Here is a 15,253-nt window from a genome sequence, read left to right as displayed (position 1 = left end):
ATCGCTTGACAACCGATGCTGGTGTGTTTACGTCCCCGTAACTTAGCGGTTCGGCAAAAGAGAGACCTATAGAATAAGAACTAGGCTTACAAAGAATAGGTCCTGGGGTCGATTTGCTCGACTAAAGGCGGTGCTCCAGCATGGCCGCAGTCAAATGACTAAATCAAGTAAAAGAGTACCTATAGTATTAAGAGCACACCAGACGAAGTAGAGTGAGCAAGAAATAATTGAATAGCTCACACACAGAGGAAGCCATGATTACAGCCAGCCAAGCGCGCGCACACACACACACACACACACACAGCAAGTCTAGATTACAGCCAGCCATACACGACACACTACCAGCCCCTCACCACAATATACAGCCAACCAGGCACACACGCACGAAATAAATTTATTTAAAGGGGAATAACTTTGCTGAAACCATCGCCATCTTGGAGCTGGAGAAATTACAGATACTGTTTTTGATGTCATATTAGACACGACTTTCAGCAGGGCATATTCAAGAAAAGTGAGCATTAGGGACAAATTTGGCCCCAGAGGCCTAACTTCACATGTAGGACGTGAGGTGACGACGTCCGTTTTTTTTTTGAGACATTTTTGGTGGGGATAAGGAGGTCACATATGCTATCAAATATATAATATGAATTTATTGTATACTGTTCGCGTGCACAATTCATCAGAATAAGAAAACAAAACTGCATCGAATATGCACCAAATAATTAATAACTCTCTAGCACTTTTACTTGTTTCAGTCATTTGACTGCGGCCATGCTGGAGCATCGCCTTTTAGTCAAGCAAATCGACCCCGGGACTTATTCTTTGGAAGCCTAGTACTTATTCTATCGGTCTCTTTTGCCGAACCGCTATGTTACGGGGACGTAAACACGCCAGCATCGGTTGTCAAGCGATGCTGGGGGTACAAACACAGACACACAAACATATACATACACACACACACACACACATATACATATATATATATATATATATATATATATATATATACACATATGTACGACTGGCTTCTTTCAGTGTCCGTCTACCAAATCCACTCACAAGGCTTTGGTCGGCCCGAGGCTATGTTAGAAGACACTTGCCCAAGGTGCCACGCAGTGGGACTGAACCCGGAACCATGTGGTTGGTAAGCAAGCTATTTACCACACAGCCACTCCTGCACCTAACAACGCTAACAATATCTGCGCTAACAAAGACATTTTACTAAATTCATTATTTTCATATTTAACTGAAACAAAAATGTTTCGACATAAATATGGTAATGAAAGGGTCATATTGACAGCTTACTCTAGTTAACTATTCACTATATTTCCACATGGTTTTTTTCCTTTGTTACACTTTGCATACATTACTACAGCACATTTATACATGAGCCACACTAACGAGGGAAGTGTCACTTATTTAACATTACCTTTGCCAGGATTGCATGGGTCAGATGGAATTCATTGAGGAAGATTTTCTATAGCCAGATGCTCTTCCTGTTGCCAAACCTCATCTGTTTCCAAGCAAGATAATATTTCCCCATGGCCAGACGTTTTCCAAAGAAGATTGGAAAGAACATCATTTGTCAGGATGTGATGTCAAGACATAGACACACATTTTTATATACACATGACAAGCCTTTTTTCAGTTTCTTATTTCTTTATTGCCCACAAGGGGCCAAACACAGAGGGGACAAACAAGAACAGACAAACGGATTAAGTCTATTAGCACACCGGGCGAAATGCTTAGCGGTATTTCGTCTGCCGCTACATTCTGAGTTCAAATTCCACCGAGGTCAACTTTGCCTTTCATCCTTCCGGGGTTGGTTAAATAAGTACCAGTTACGCACTGGGGTCGATATAATCGACTTATATCCGTTTGTCTGTCCTTGTTTGTCCCCCTGTTCTATATATGAATATGCTGTGTGTGTCTCTAACCATCACTTGACAACCAGTGTTGGTGTGTGTACATCTCCATAACTTAGCAGTTTGGCAAAAGAGATCAATAGAATAAGTACTAGGCTTACAAAGATAAGTTCTGGGGTAGATTTGGTTGGCTAACACTCTTTGAGGCAGTGCCCCAGAATGACTGCAGTCAAATGGCTGGAACAAGTAAACGAAACAAAAAAAAAGATAAAAGATATATTAATACAAAGAAAGGGAAAAAAAGCCTTACCTTTACTGATCGGTCTGGACCATTCCAACAATTCTGTCCCTTGTCGTACTTTTGGGATTTATAAATATCAGGTGCAACACCATCCCAATGACCCCAGTGGCTAAACAAAGAAAAAAATTGAGAAAATATCAGATAAGTTTGGGTGCCATTTGTAGACTCATATTAAAAAATATTCTATTATATTATTCTGCCTCCTTGTATTGAGTTCTTTGTATCTGAATTGTTTATACTGCTGTGGAGGGGCTTATTTGTATATCACTTTATGTCAGCTGTCCATGCTGGTGTGGGTTGGATATATATATATATATGTATATATATATATATTTGGCATTATGTTATGCTTGAGAAGAAGACTCATCAAGCCAAGTAAAACCACAGTCATGGCAGATACTGGTGTCGTGCCAGTGGCACGTAAAAGCACTCATAACACTCTTGAAGTGGTTGGTGTTAGGAAGGACATCCAGTCATAGAAACGACAATAATAATCTTTTTTCTGATATAGGTGCAAGGCCTGAAATTTTGGAGAGGGAATACTTGACTGGTATTTTATCAACCCCAAAAGGATGAATGGCAAAGTTGACATCAATGGAATCAGAAAGCAAAGACAGAGGAAATGTCGCTAAGCATTTTGTCTAGCATGCTAACAGTTCTGCCAGATTACTGCTATAATAATAATAATAATAATAAAATTAATAATAACGCTTTCAAATTTTGGCACCAGGCTAAGTCAATTGTATCAACCCCAGTACTCAACAGGTACTTATTTTATCGACCCCCAAAAGGATGAAAGACAAAGTCAACTTTAGCAGAATTTGAACTCAGAACGTAAAGCTTTTTGCCCAACACACTAATGACTGCCAGCTCCCTGCCTTAATAATAATAATATAATAATTTCTTTTTACACAGGAACCACACCCGGTCAACACCAATCACTCCACAGAGTGTACTGGGAGCTTTTTACGTGGCACCATCACCCACATCAATGCTATTTATGGGACACCTTGGTTTTAGGTCAACTTACCCTAAACTGGTTTCTATTCCACCAGATTTACTCCGCTGAGAAGCCCGATCGAAGGGACAAAATGAGTACGTGTACTCTCTGTCTGTGTACTCAAAACATTTGCTGTACAAACTGTAGAACTCGTTGTCTGGACCAAGATCTAAATCAAGTATTTTCTTCACATCACTGCAAAGAGGAAAAACAGAGAAAATACAATTCAGAGAAATGTAAAACAGTGGTTTTAGTGTGGTATCTTGACAGTTTTTGACAAACAGTAAACAAAAAATACAAAAAAAAAAAATTAAAATGTCCAAGACTCTGGAAAGACCCCGGAAATACAAAACAGTTCAAGTGCCATTATTGTCATCATTTTAACATCCCATCCACTTTCCTTTACTTGCATGGGTTGGACAGAATGTTAAAATACATTTTCTACAGCTGGATGCTCTCCCTGTCACAAACCCTCCCTTGTTTCCATACAAGGTGATATTTCCCCATTACTAGACATGTTGTTCATGGAAAACTGGAAACGACCAACATTGTGCGATGATGATGCTTGTTTACAACTATCACGCGATGTCAAAAAGATACAAACTCATGACAGCATTTGAACTCAGAACAAAGTTGAAAGTAATTCCTCTAAGCATTTTGCCCATTAGAGTAATGATTCTGCCAGATCACCACCTTAACAATAACAATAATCCTTTCTACTATAGGCACAAGGCCTGAAATTTTGTAGGAAGGGACTAGTCGATAACATCGACCCACAGTGCTTCACTGGTACTTAATTTATCAAACCTGAAAGGATGAAAGGTAAAGTCAACCTTGGTGGAATTTGAACTCGGAACGTGAAGACGGGGAAAAATGCTAGGCATTTTTCTCTGCTAGCTCGCCACCCTAATAATAATGTTTCAAATTTTGGCACAATGCCAGCAATTTTGAAGGGCAAGGGTAAGTCAATACCATTGACCTCAGTATTCAATTGGTACTACTTTTATTGACCCTGAAAGTACAAAAGGGAAAGTTGACCCCCATAGAATTTGAACCCAGAATGTAAAGAAAGCATTTTTTCCCAACACTCTACAATTCTGCAAAACTCACCATCTTATCAGTAATATTGATTATAATAAGAGTACTCAGAGAGCGCAAACCTCTGCCAAGACAACACCAACTTCCTTTTAACGATTAGCCAGAGATGATTTTTAAAATGAGAATATCTGAAATAAATTTAACTGCTCTCAAAATGAGAATGCTAAAAATGAACCTGACTGCTCTCAAAAATTAAGTAAAAAACCAGAGAAATAATCCAGAATCCTTGTCTGGTACTGGATTGATCCCAAAATCTAATCAGTTCGTATCAGTCACGAGACCAAACATCTCAAAGTTTTATCCGAATCCATCCAGTGGTTCTCGAGATATCTTGTCCACAGACAAACAAACACAACTGAAAACAATGCCTCCGCCTTTGCTAAAGTGGAGGTAATAATGTACTCACCTGATATCTTTTTCAAGTTCTCTAACTTTTTTATCAGCGTCCTGGTACTTAGACCTGGCTTGATCTGCAGCTGTATAATGCAAGAAAAAAAAAAAAAAAAAAAAAAAAAAAATGACATATTTAGGAATAAATTCAAGAATGAAAAATTAACAATTGATGCAACACTAGATAAGCACTTAGAATATTGGAGTCAGCAAGCCAGAAACACATGCAGTTTTGTGTGTGTATGTGTGTGTGTGTAGGCATAGTTGCATGGTAAGAAGTTTCCTTCCCAACTGCATAACTGAGTTCAGTCCCACTGCATGACACCATGAGCAAGTGTTTTCTGTTATAGCCTTGGGCTGACCAAAGCCTTGTGAGAGGATTTTGTAGATAAAAACTGAAAGAAACCAGTCATGTGTGTGCGTGTGTGTGCGCGCGGTGCTCCAGCATGATCGCAGTTCAAAAGATGAAAGTAGTAAACTTACAGAATGTCCTTTCTTCGTGTAACTCCTATTAAGGGAGGGAGTTAACTTTCAAAGGGAGATAATAAATTACAGGGATTTCCATTACCTCAAAGAAAGTTCTATAATTATCTTAGGGTTAACCTATTTAATGCAGCAACTATCAAAAAGTTAACCAGAAAAGCACTTAAAAAGTGAAGAAAGAAAATGTATACGTCTTTGACTAAGATTATTTTGAGTCTTTCAATAAAAGCAAGAAGCAACTTCAGACATTTTTTTCACAACTATCAGAGTACAAAGTATTCTTCACAAAAGCAGGTTCATGAGATGGTTATGATCTATAAAGTTTTTAGTAGGAATTGGAAAGAGAAGTATGAATATACGCAATGTGCATGTCCACACTGAATTCATAAGATGGAAGAATAAAAACACAATGCACATGTCAAAATAAAACGAGTTATATGATGGTCTGCATACTATGTCTGACACCACTATCTCACAGATTTGCTGCAATTTTGTTCAGTTTTATTTGATTTTGTCATTGAAGCCGGGATTTCCCTGTACTTGTAAATATACAATAATGTTTACTTATTGGGATAGGAAAGAAATATTTAAAAATATAAAATTTATTCCTTCGGTTACAGGATCAGGCATGGCTCTGATGTTAAGAAGCCTGATTCCCAATCACATGGCTTCGGGTTTGGTCCCACTGTGCAGCAAGCCCTGGGCTAACCAAAGCCTTGTGAGTGGATTTGATAATGCTTACATGCGTAAGGAGAGTTTCTGATCTGAGTTAGAAAATGACAGGATAAAAAAAAAAAACTTTAGAAATTTTTAACATACAGCACTAGTGCAAAATGCACTGTGTTCACCAGTCTCTGGTTCCAAAACATTTATTACACTTGCCTTTATTTTATAATAAAATCTTTTATAAATTGATGGTGTGTTATAACACATTTATCAATTTACTAAATGAGCCATGAATCCTAAATAAAAAACCCACTGAAAATAAAATCCCTGACCTAGATAAAGAGTTGAGATCATATTGTGATTAATGTAATGGACTCACCACAACCACCCAGTTCACATTTTTATAATAGCATTTACAGTTCAAACATAAATTGAAACAATCTTATTCACAATAGATGCAAATGTATAATGCTTCTTAACATTCTTTTGTTCGATTGTTTAGCCTTAATCAAATATGGTGGCTCAAACAAAACTTGAACAAAGTGTAGCATTGAAAATGGCTGATATAATGTATTGTGAGGTGATAAAATAGTCGAATGTTGGCAGAAAAACTGTTTTTAATCATCGTCGTTTAACATCCAGGACTGGATTTGGTTGTCAGAAACTGAAAGAAGTCGGTGAGCTGGCAGAAACGTTAGCACACCGGGCGAAATGCTTCATGGTATTTTGTCTGTCTTTACATTCAGAGTTCAAATTCTGCCGAGGTTGACTTTGCCTTTCATCCTTCCAGGGTCGATAATTTAAGTACCAGTTACGCACTGGGGTCGATGTAATCGACTTAATCCTTTTACCTGTCCTTGTTTGTCCCCTCTGTGTTTAGCCCCTTGTGGGCAATAAAGAAATAACCGAAAGAAGTCCACTGCGTTTATGTGTATGTGTGACAGACTGGAAATGTTGTGAGCTCAATCACTTAAACATCATGGGAACCAGGTAATCAGTTCAATGAGACCTGGGACTTGAGGCAGTAATGTCCAGTAGTTGATGATGATGATGTAATAAGCATCATCATTGTTTAATGTCCGCTTTCCATGCTGGCTAGCAGGGTGCAGTCCAGACTCCAACTGTCTGTTGTGACATGGTTTCTACAGCTGGATGCCCTTCCTAATGCCAACTACTTAACAGGGTGTGCTGAGTGTTTTTTTACATGCCACTGGCATGGGTGCATTTATGCAGCACTGACACAGGTGTGTTAGCGCGGCACCAGCACAGGTGCTTTTTAAGTGGCACCGACACCTGAAAGGACAAGCCCGCACATGTGGATGACAGCAATTTTACTTGACGTGTCTTATCAAGTACAGCTAATCCCCACATCTTGCAGTCCTTTGTCATTTCCTCATAGTGGTAAAACTTTCAAGGGGTGCACAGAGTGAAGTGGAATAGGGATTGGTTAGGGTGAGTAAGTAAGTTCAAAAGAACTGTGAAAAGAGAGTCAGAGATGGAGGGCAAAAGGAGAACAACAGATCTTAAAAAGACGCACGTGCACGCACTTACACACACAACTGACCTTCTATTAAAGCTTTTGTCGCCTGATCATAGTCTGGCATCTGGGGTTGAGTTTCTTTGTCCTTTCCCTCCTCAGTCTTCTTCTTTGCTTCATCTCCGGTTGGTAGAGGCTATAACAACAAAGAAAAAAATTTTAAATATGAAAAAAAAAAAAACTTGATATTTGTAAAAGAAATTTGTCTGCATGCAACTTCTAATTCATTCATTCATTCGTCAAAGAATTTTGTTGGTTGGGAGGAAATTAGTATTTTGTCAAAGAACCATTTGTAAATGCAGTTGCATTGAATGATGAGAAAGATCTATTTTCTAGTTGGTCAACTGGTGATGTCATTTAACTTAATATCAATCATAGATGTCACTACATCAGCAAAGTACAACAATCTCACAATCCCTTTCTCCAAGTTAAAAAATTCTTGTAGCAAAATCAGTCAAGTGTTGGTCCCATATTAACCCTTTAGCATCTGACTATTCTGTCAAACGTAATACTTTTTCATTCATATCACTTTTAATTGATCAAGCATTATCTTATAGTTTCAAAATTTTGATGATGCGATGGTATATTTCATAATGGCATTAAAGGGTAGGTGTGATAGGCTGGATTTGGCTGGTTAGAACAAAATAGGTAGTATATCTGGGTCAGATTTGGCTGGTTGAAATGCTAAAGAGCTAAGGTAAACTCATGTTTGTTTCCAATAAAATCAAAAAACAGCACACCACCCATGACTTACATAAACATTTTTTCACCTCCAAAAGCATGAAATAAGCTACTCAAGTCAGTTGTTAACTGCCAGGACACTACATCCTTCAAAAATTCCATGCTTCTTGAAATTCATCAACACTACTTCTCACATACCAATGCATTCTTTCCCCTTTAACTCCTTAGCATTTAAAGTGGTCATATCCAACACAAAATTTTCTACCCGTCTTATGTTCAAAGCAGCCAGATCTGGCCTTGCACACTTACCTAAGAATGTCATTGTAAAAATATACAACCACATCACTGAAATCTCAAGGCTATGAGATAATACCTGATTAATTCAAATCAATGTGAATGAAAAAGGATTACATTTGACAGAATAATCTGAATGCTAAAGGGTTAAGGTTCACTTTTTATTTTTGTGCCTTATTTTGTGTTCTGTGTATGTACTTCTAGATTTTACTGCTGCCATTTTTTATTTGGTTCATATCCGTCTTCTGTCCCCTTTTAACCTTTTTCCAACAAGATGTAATTCACTGGGAGACTGTATATAATAAGCTTAACGTGGCAAACTGGCAGAATCATTAGCACATTGGACAAAATAATTAGAGGCATTTCTTTCGATCCTTTACATTCAGAGTTCAAATCCTGCAAAGTTATCTTTGCCTTTGAGTCTTTGAGGGACAATAAAATAAAGTATTCGTCATGTACTGAGACCCATGTAATCAGCTAACTACCTTCCTCTAATAATTGCTGGCCTAGGGCTAAAATTTGAAGAATTACCCCTTAAAAAAAAAGAAAAAAAGACAATCAAGTTTTCGAATAAAATGCTTGGCAGAATTTCTGACTTTTTACTCTCCGAGTTCAAATCCCATCGTGATCAACTTTGCCTTTCATACTTTCAGGGTTGTTAAAATAAAGTACCAATCAAGTACTGGGGTTGCTGTAATTGGCTAAACCCCTCCCCATGACATTGACTGGCCTTGTGCCATACTTTGAAATTTTCTTCTTTTTTTTTTTGTTAACACGAGCTGTTCAAATTATAAACCATTTGAAAATGTTATCTGCTTTGGAATCACTGGAAATATCTGACAAAAGTGTACTGCTAACACTACTGTCATTCTGCTGAAAGGAGAATTTTGCCCAACTGATATCTCTATGACATTGATCCAAGAGCCTCAAAACTAACTTTATGAAATGAAGTGCTCAATGATAATCTGCAATAAGTGCAGTTTTAGAACTTCTGCAGCTTTGGTTCTTTTGCTAATATTACAAATTGCTATATTATTACATGTCCACTAAGTTCACCATCAATTCACGGCAGGTAAAGTTCAGTCGTCAATTCACCACAGGGAAAGTTCACCGTCGTCAATACACCGCAGGGAAAGTTCACCATCGTCAATACACCGCAGGGAAAGTTCACCGTCGTCAATTCCCCGTTTTTTGTCAAAATAGTTTTTAACTCAATGGTGAGATACTATGGCTATATTTTCTTGATAAACTTTCCTCGCGGTGAACTCTCATGCAATGAATTGATGGCAGTGAACTTACCTGTCGTCATATTCATAATGAAACTTGTAATAGTCATCTATCACAACAACAAGGATCAGCTTGTCATCCTTAAGGTTGACAACTTATGTAATGGCAGTTTAAAGTGATGAAGAGTTATGCACTGTCTGCCTCATTCTCTCATCCATGATCATCTCCAGTCCAGTGGCAAGATGGATGGGGATGGAGACAGATGCAGTGAATGGCACAGATCTCTTGCCTGCTTCATTTTCTCTTTGCACTCCACAATGCATTGTTGCAACAACCTTCTCCATGACTGAATCATGAAGGTTTTTTTTTTTTTGCTGAGTCAGCCAGCCCCAGCATTCACATGCATAGATAGGCAAGCCTCAATAATCTAATTAACCCATTACAGGGAGTCTTGTAAGTGCTTCTATTCCAGATCAGAATAGAACTGGGAACAATAATGGCCAAGGGGTGATTCCAAATTCCTCAAACCTTTGGAACTCTTGAACCAAGATCCCACTATCAGATGCAGTTTAGAGTCATGTCCAGGATTAAACTTAATCTGGATGCACCATGAACTGTTTTGTCACCAGGCCATAAGCAATACTTAAAGAAGCAACTTCCACAGAAATTTTCCTGTTTCTTGAAGTAGGTTTGTCGAAGAGGTTCTCCCTGTTCCCACAAATGGATAAAAAAAAAAGACTATTTCACCTTTTGTTTTGAATATGGCTATTTTTTTTTTTTCTTTAAAGAAAGTTCCAAACAAGGCAAGAAGTCAATGTAAAGGACTATGAAGAAGGAGAATTAAGATGAAAGGAATGAATTTACTTCAGACTTGAAAGAGTTCAGGTCACAAGAAGAGAGACAACAACGATATGAAAGAGTTCCAAAGTTTAACAGTTCAAGGAAAAAAGCTACGACCATAGAAAAACTTGTTGATCAGGCAGCTTCAGTTCGCTTTCAGCCATGAACTCAGAACTAAAATCATAACAGAACAGTTGTGACTTGTTAGCTTGAGACAGGTGACTCTGGAGAAAGTCATATATACGCAATTCATCTCCACTCGCATAAACACAGACATATACACATACACGATGCACATATGTAAATACAAATAAGAAAAGAACATTCTTGACAGTCATATATTGTCTGTAAAACCGAGTTTCTGTAGCAAGTCTAGGATATCAACAAGAATCCCAATGAGTCAATGAAGGCCACTGCCAAATACCTCCATATATCAAAGACAACAATCAAATGTGTGTAGCATGAAGAAATCAGGTACAATTTCTGTGTAATGAAAACCGTGTGATATGGTTGGAGCACTCGGTAAACAAATTCAAACACCCGCAAAGAAGCCTGACATGCTCTGGTTCTTCTCAGAACAAGAAGAAATTTGACATAAATCAAAAAGTGAACGAGCAGAAATAACAAGTGGCTCTGGATCAACCACAATTTAACCACCACCACCACTATCACCATTATGATCACCAAGTTCCAATCATCTGTGATGGTCTTGGAGGTTTGCAAGCATTGAGGGACACATCTCACTGCCTCCCTTTTTTCCTGCAAGGTGGTCTGAGGGTCAACGCAGCCAATGACATCAAATCAAAACCGACAAAACTACTGCGATACAGGACAAACTGTTTACAAAAACATAACGAGATCGCTGTTAGCCAAATACGATTCATGCAGAGACACATGGAACACACACTACACACAATAGTAGTCTTGTAATTTCAGTCAGCACAACGACATAGAAAAAACTTGCTTAAGGTACCAAATATAACAGGTTTCAATTCAGTTTTGGTTTACCAATTTCAGACAAGACATTGGTCAGCACAAGGCTGTAATGAAAGACACTTGCCTAATGGACAAAACAATGGGATAGAATCAAAAAATACATTGCAAGCATATAGCCACACCTACACTTACATAGGAAGAATAATTACAAGATACAGGTAAATCAAAATGGGATCATACTCACAACACACATATGTGGGTAATAGTTCTATATTTAAGAGATGAGGAATTATGTACATTATATACATTTGACAGATATTTGTCCATCTTGTTTGTTGTTAACATGTTTCAGCTAATATATCCTCCAGCCTTCATAATAATAGCATCGAAAAATACCTTAGGAATGAGAACCCAGGTTCAAAATTTCCCCAAGACACTTGATGAAGGCTGGAGGGGATATCAACCAAAACGTTGTGTTAACAACAAACAAGATGACAAATATCCGTCAAATGTAAATAATGTATATGTGGGTAATATTTTTCCTATATATATGCATAAATGAAATTCTTTTCCCAAATACACTGCACTTCATTTTCAAGGCTCTGATGAAGCTATAAGGTGTTACTCAGACACTCAACTATGTGTCCACGGCATCTTATAGCAGAAACAGTTGTAAGCTAATGAACTTCATAAGATGATAATTTATTCCTTTGTCATCTCATTTTCTTTTATACACACACACACACACACACACACACACACACACAATCGCAGTCATTACCATTGTCAGTGTCACGTAAATGGCACCCATGCCAGTGGCACATAAAAAGCACCCATTGCGCACTTGGAGTAGTTGGTTTAGGAAGGGCATCCAGCCATAGAAGCCATGCTAAATCAGACAGGAACCTGGTGCAGCTCTCCGGCTTACCAGTTCCAGTCAAACCGTCTAACCCATGCCAGCATGGAAAGCAAACGCTAAATGATGATGATGATGCACACACACACATACACACAAGTGTTCCAGTTGATCTGATCAGATGCATGTGCACACATGCACACACAAACAGACGTGCACATGCACATTTATGCATATGGAAGAATATGATTGCTTTGAAATCGGATGTTGCTTTGCTGAATCCTATAGCATGGTACCTTGGACAAGTTCTTCCACTACAGCCTTGAGCTGATCAAAGCCTTGCGATGGAATACGGTTGATGGAAACTGTGTGGAAACCTTATGGACGCGTGCTTGTGTGTTAATGGGTAGGTGTGTGGGTGTGGGGACTGAAACAAAATACCTTGTGGTATTTAGTTTAAGCACTTTTGTGTTGCGAGTTGAAATCCAGTAAAAAGAGGGAAAGAAGATAAAATAAAAAGATATTAGGGATGAATGTAATCAACTATAACCTAGAATCCATTGGCCTGTACTCCAAATGGATTTAGCCCAGTGGCTGAACAAAATAAGACAGAATCCGTGAGGTGTGATTTAAGAGATTTGGCAGCTATTTCTTGAAGGTCGAGTGACCACAAAGATGCTGAGCCAACCCTTATGCTGTAAAATGATGGCTTGTGTGGTGGAGGAATTGAAAGACAAGGCTGACAGTCGTCCCCACCACCCATCCACCCCACACAGCTGATTGCAAAAGACTACTTACAACAGTTTCTTCAAAATCTCGATCATAATCAGGATCTGATTTCTCTTCTTCCTCGTCATCCTCATCATCGAGGTCCCCGAAATGGGAGCCAGGGGGAGATGGGGCCTACAATGGTTGGGGAACAACGCGGAACCATTAGAAAGTGGTTTATAACAAAATAGATGAATAAATAAAAACAAGACAAAAAGTTGGGAAAAATTTACAAAACAAAAATATTTTGTTCATTCAGTGAGTGGTTGAGTTTACTCCCTAACTACATGACCAGGGGTTCAGCTCCCACATCATAGTACCTTGGGCAAGTGTCTTCTACTTCAGCCTCAGGTTGACCATAGCTTTCTAAGTGGATTTCATATACAGAAACTGAAAGACGTGCCATGCATGTGTGTGCGAGTGTTTCCATGCTTTTTACCACTATAGATGTATTGGAGATGCTTTCCTGAGACAAAAACTGCAGTTTTCTGGCTTTCTGCAGTATATTCACAATAAGTAAGATATACAGAATGCTATTTTGAACTAATACTGCATCTATTATTGATAATGAATTTATGCTCAGCCTGCCGGCTAATAGCAACATTAGAGATTCGTTAATCACTACTTTTCTATATATCAATAGAGACTAAATGTATCTAACCATACAGTTGATAGCAGACACTTGCTACTGGTGATGCCCAAAGATGCTTCTTTGTCTGCTGCTGCTATGCTTCTGTGCTTTTTAGCACTATACATCCATATGAGATATTTTCTTGAAACAAATGCTACAGTTTTTTGGCTTTTTACAGTATATCCACATTAACATATACAGAATGCTATTTTGAACTAATGCTGCTTCTGTCACTAATAACGAATATATAGGTGCAGCAGTGGCTGTGTGGTAAGTAGCTTGCTTACCAACCACATGGTTCTGGGTTCAGTCCCACTGCATGGCACTATGGGCAAGTGTCTTCGACTATAGCCTCGGGCCAACCAAAGCCTTGTGAGTGGATTTGGTAGATGGAAACTGAAAGAAGCCCATCATATGTATGTATATATATGTGTGTTTGTGTGTCTGTGTTTGTCCCCTGCAACATCGCTTGACAACTGATGCTGGTGTGTTTACGTCTGTAACTTAGCAGTTCAGCAAAATAGACCGATAGAATAAGTACTAGGCTTACAAAGAATAAGTCCTGGGGTCGATTTGCTCGACTAAAGGCGGTGCTCCAGCATGGCCGCAGTCAAATGACTGAAACAAGTAAAAGAGTAAAGAGTATATCATTGTCATTTAATGTCAGTTTTCCATGCTAGCATGGGTTGGACAGTTTAACTAATGCATACTAATCATATGCAAATCAGTTCTCACAATCTCTTTTCATTGGCCATGGCTATGTGGTAAGAAGCTTACTTTGCAACCAAATGGTTCCAGGTTCAGTCCCACCACATGACACCTTGGGCAAGTGTCTTCTACTATAGCCTAAGGCCAACCAAAGCCTTGTGAGTGAATTTGGTAGATGGAAACTGAAAGAAGCCCATCGTATATATGTATAAATCAATATATGTGTTTTTGTTTGTCCTCCACCACCACTTGACAACTGGTGTTGGTGTGTTTATGTCCCTGTAACTTAGTTCAGCAAAACAGAACAATAGAATAAGTACAAGGCTTAAAAAAAGTAAGTTCTGAGGTAGATTTGACTAAAAAAGCCCTTCAAAGTAGTGCACCAGCATGGCCACAGTCAAATGAATGAATCAAGCAAAAAGAGAAAGATACATTGTATGAAACATGGAGAATTGCAGAAGTACCCCCCACCATCGAATTGCAGAAAGTACCCCCCCCCACCATCGAAAACTACAGAAAGTACCCCCACTATCAAGTTAACTTAGTCTCCACATCTCAAATGTACGAATACAGAAGTAATTTGAATTTGACCTTCATTTTGCCATGCTGTGTGATTAGGTTGGCTACTTGTTAGATCGTTTTACATCTGTTTTCACATGCTTCCATGGGTTAGACAAATATAGGAGGTAGTATCAAAAAGTTCCTGAACTAGTTCTGTAATACAGTTCTATATTTAAGAGATGAGGAATTATGGGACATTATTTACATATGACAGATATTTGTCCTCATCTTGTTTGTTGTTAACACAACATTTCGGCTGATATACCCTCCAACCTTCATCAGGTGTCTTTGGGAAATTTCGAACCTGGGTTCTCATTCCTAAGGTATTTTTCGATATTATTATTATTATTATTATTATTATTATTATTCAGGCCACTGTCTGGAATCGAACTCTGAATCTTGGGGTTAACC

At 38.4% G+C, this 15,253-nt stretch overlaps 1 protein-coding gene across 2 annotated transcripts in view; it reads right to left on the bottom strand.

The window, feature by feature from the left end:
• The window catches only part of LOC106881163 (glucosidase 2 subunit beta), a 44,594-nt gene that overhangs the window by 4,535 nt on the left and 24,806 nt on the right, over positions 1-15,253 (bottom strand). The window contains exons 11-15 of one of the 2 annotated variants that reach the window (XM_014931452.2): positions 12,973-13,077; positions 7,368-7,476; positions 4,671-4,740; positions 3,197-3,361; positions 2,176-2,275 (exon numbers count right to left, since the gene is read on the bottom strand). In XM_014931452.2, the coding sequence (XP_014786938.1) occupies positions 2,176-2,275; positions 3,197-3,361; positions 4,671-4,740; positions 7,368-7,476; positions 12,973-13,077 (549 nt within the window). The remainder of the gene's footprint in view (positions 1-2,175; positions 2,276-3,196; positions 3,362-4,670; positions 4,741-7,367; positions 7,477-12,972; positions 13,078-15,253) is intronic. The other variant, XM_014931454.2, reaches the window with a different exon arrangement.

Source organism: Octopus bimaculoides, chromosome 23, assembly GCF_001194135.2.
Source record: "Octopus bimaculoides isolate UCB-OBI-ISO-001 chromosome 23, ASM119413v2, whole genome shotgun sequence".
NCBI classification, from domain to species: Eukaryota; Metazoa; Mollusca; class Cephalopoda; order Octopoda; family Octopodidae; genus Octopus; species Octopus bimaculoides.
Note: the sequence above shows the minus strand (reverse complement) of the source record. Positions and strands in the feature narration are given on the sequence as shown.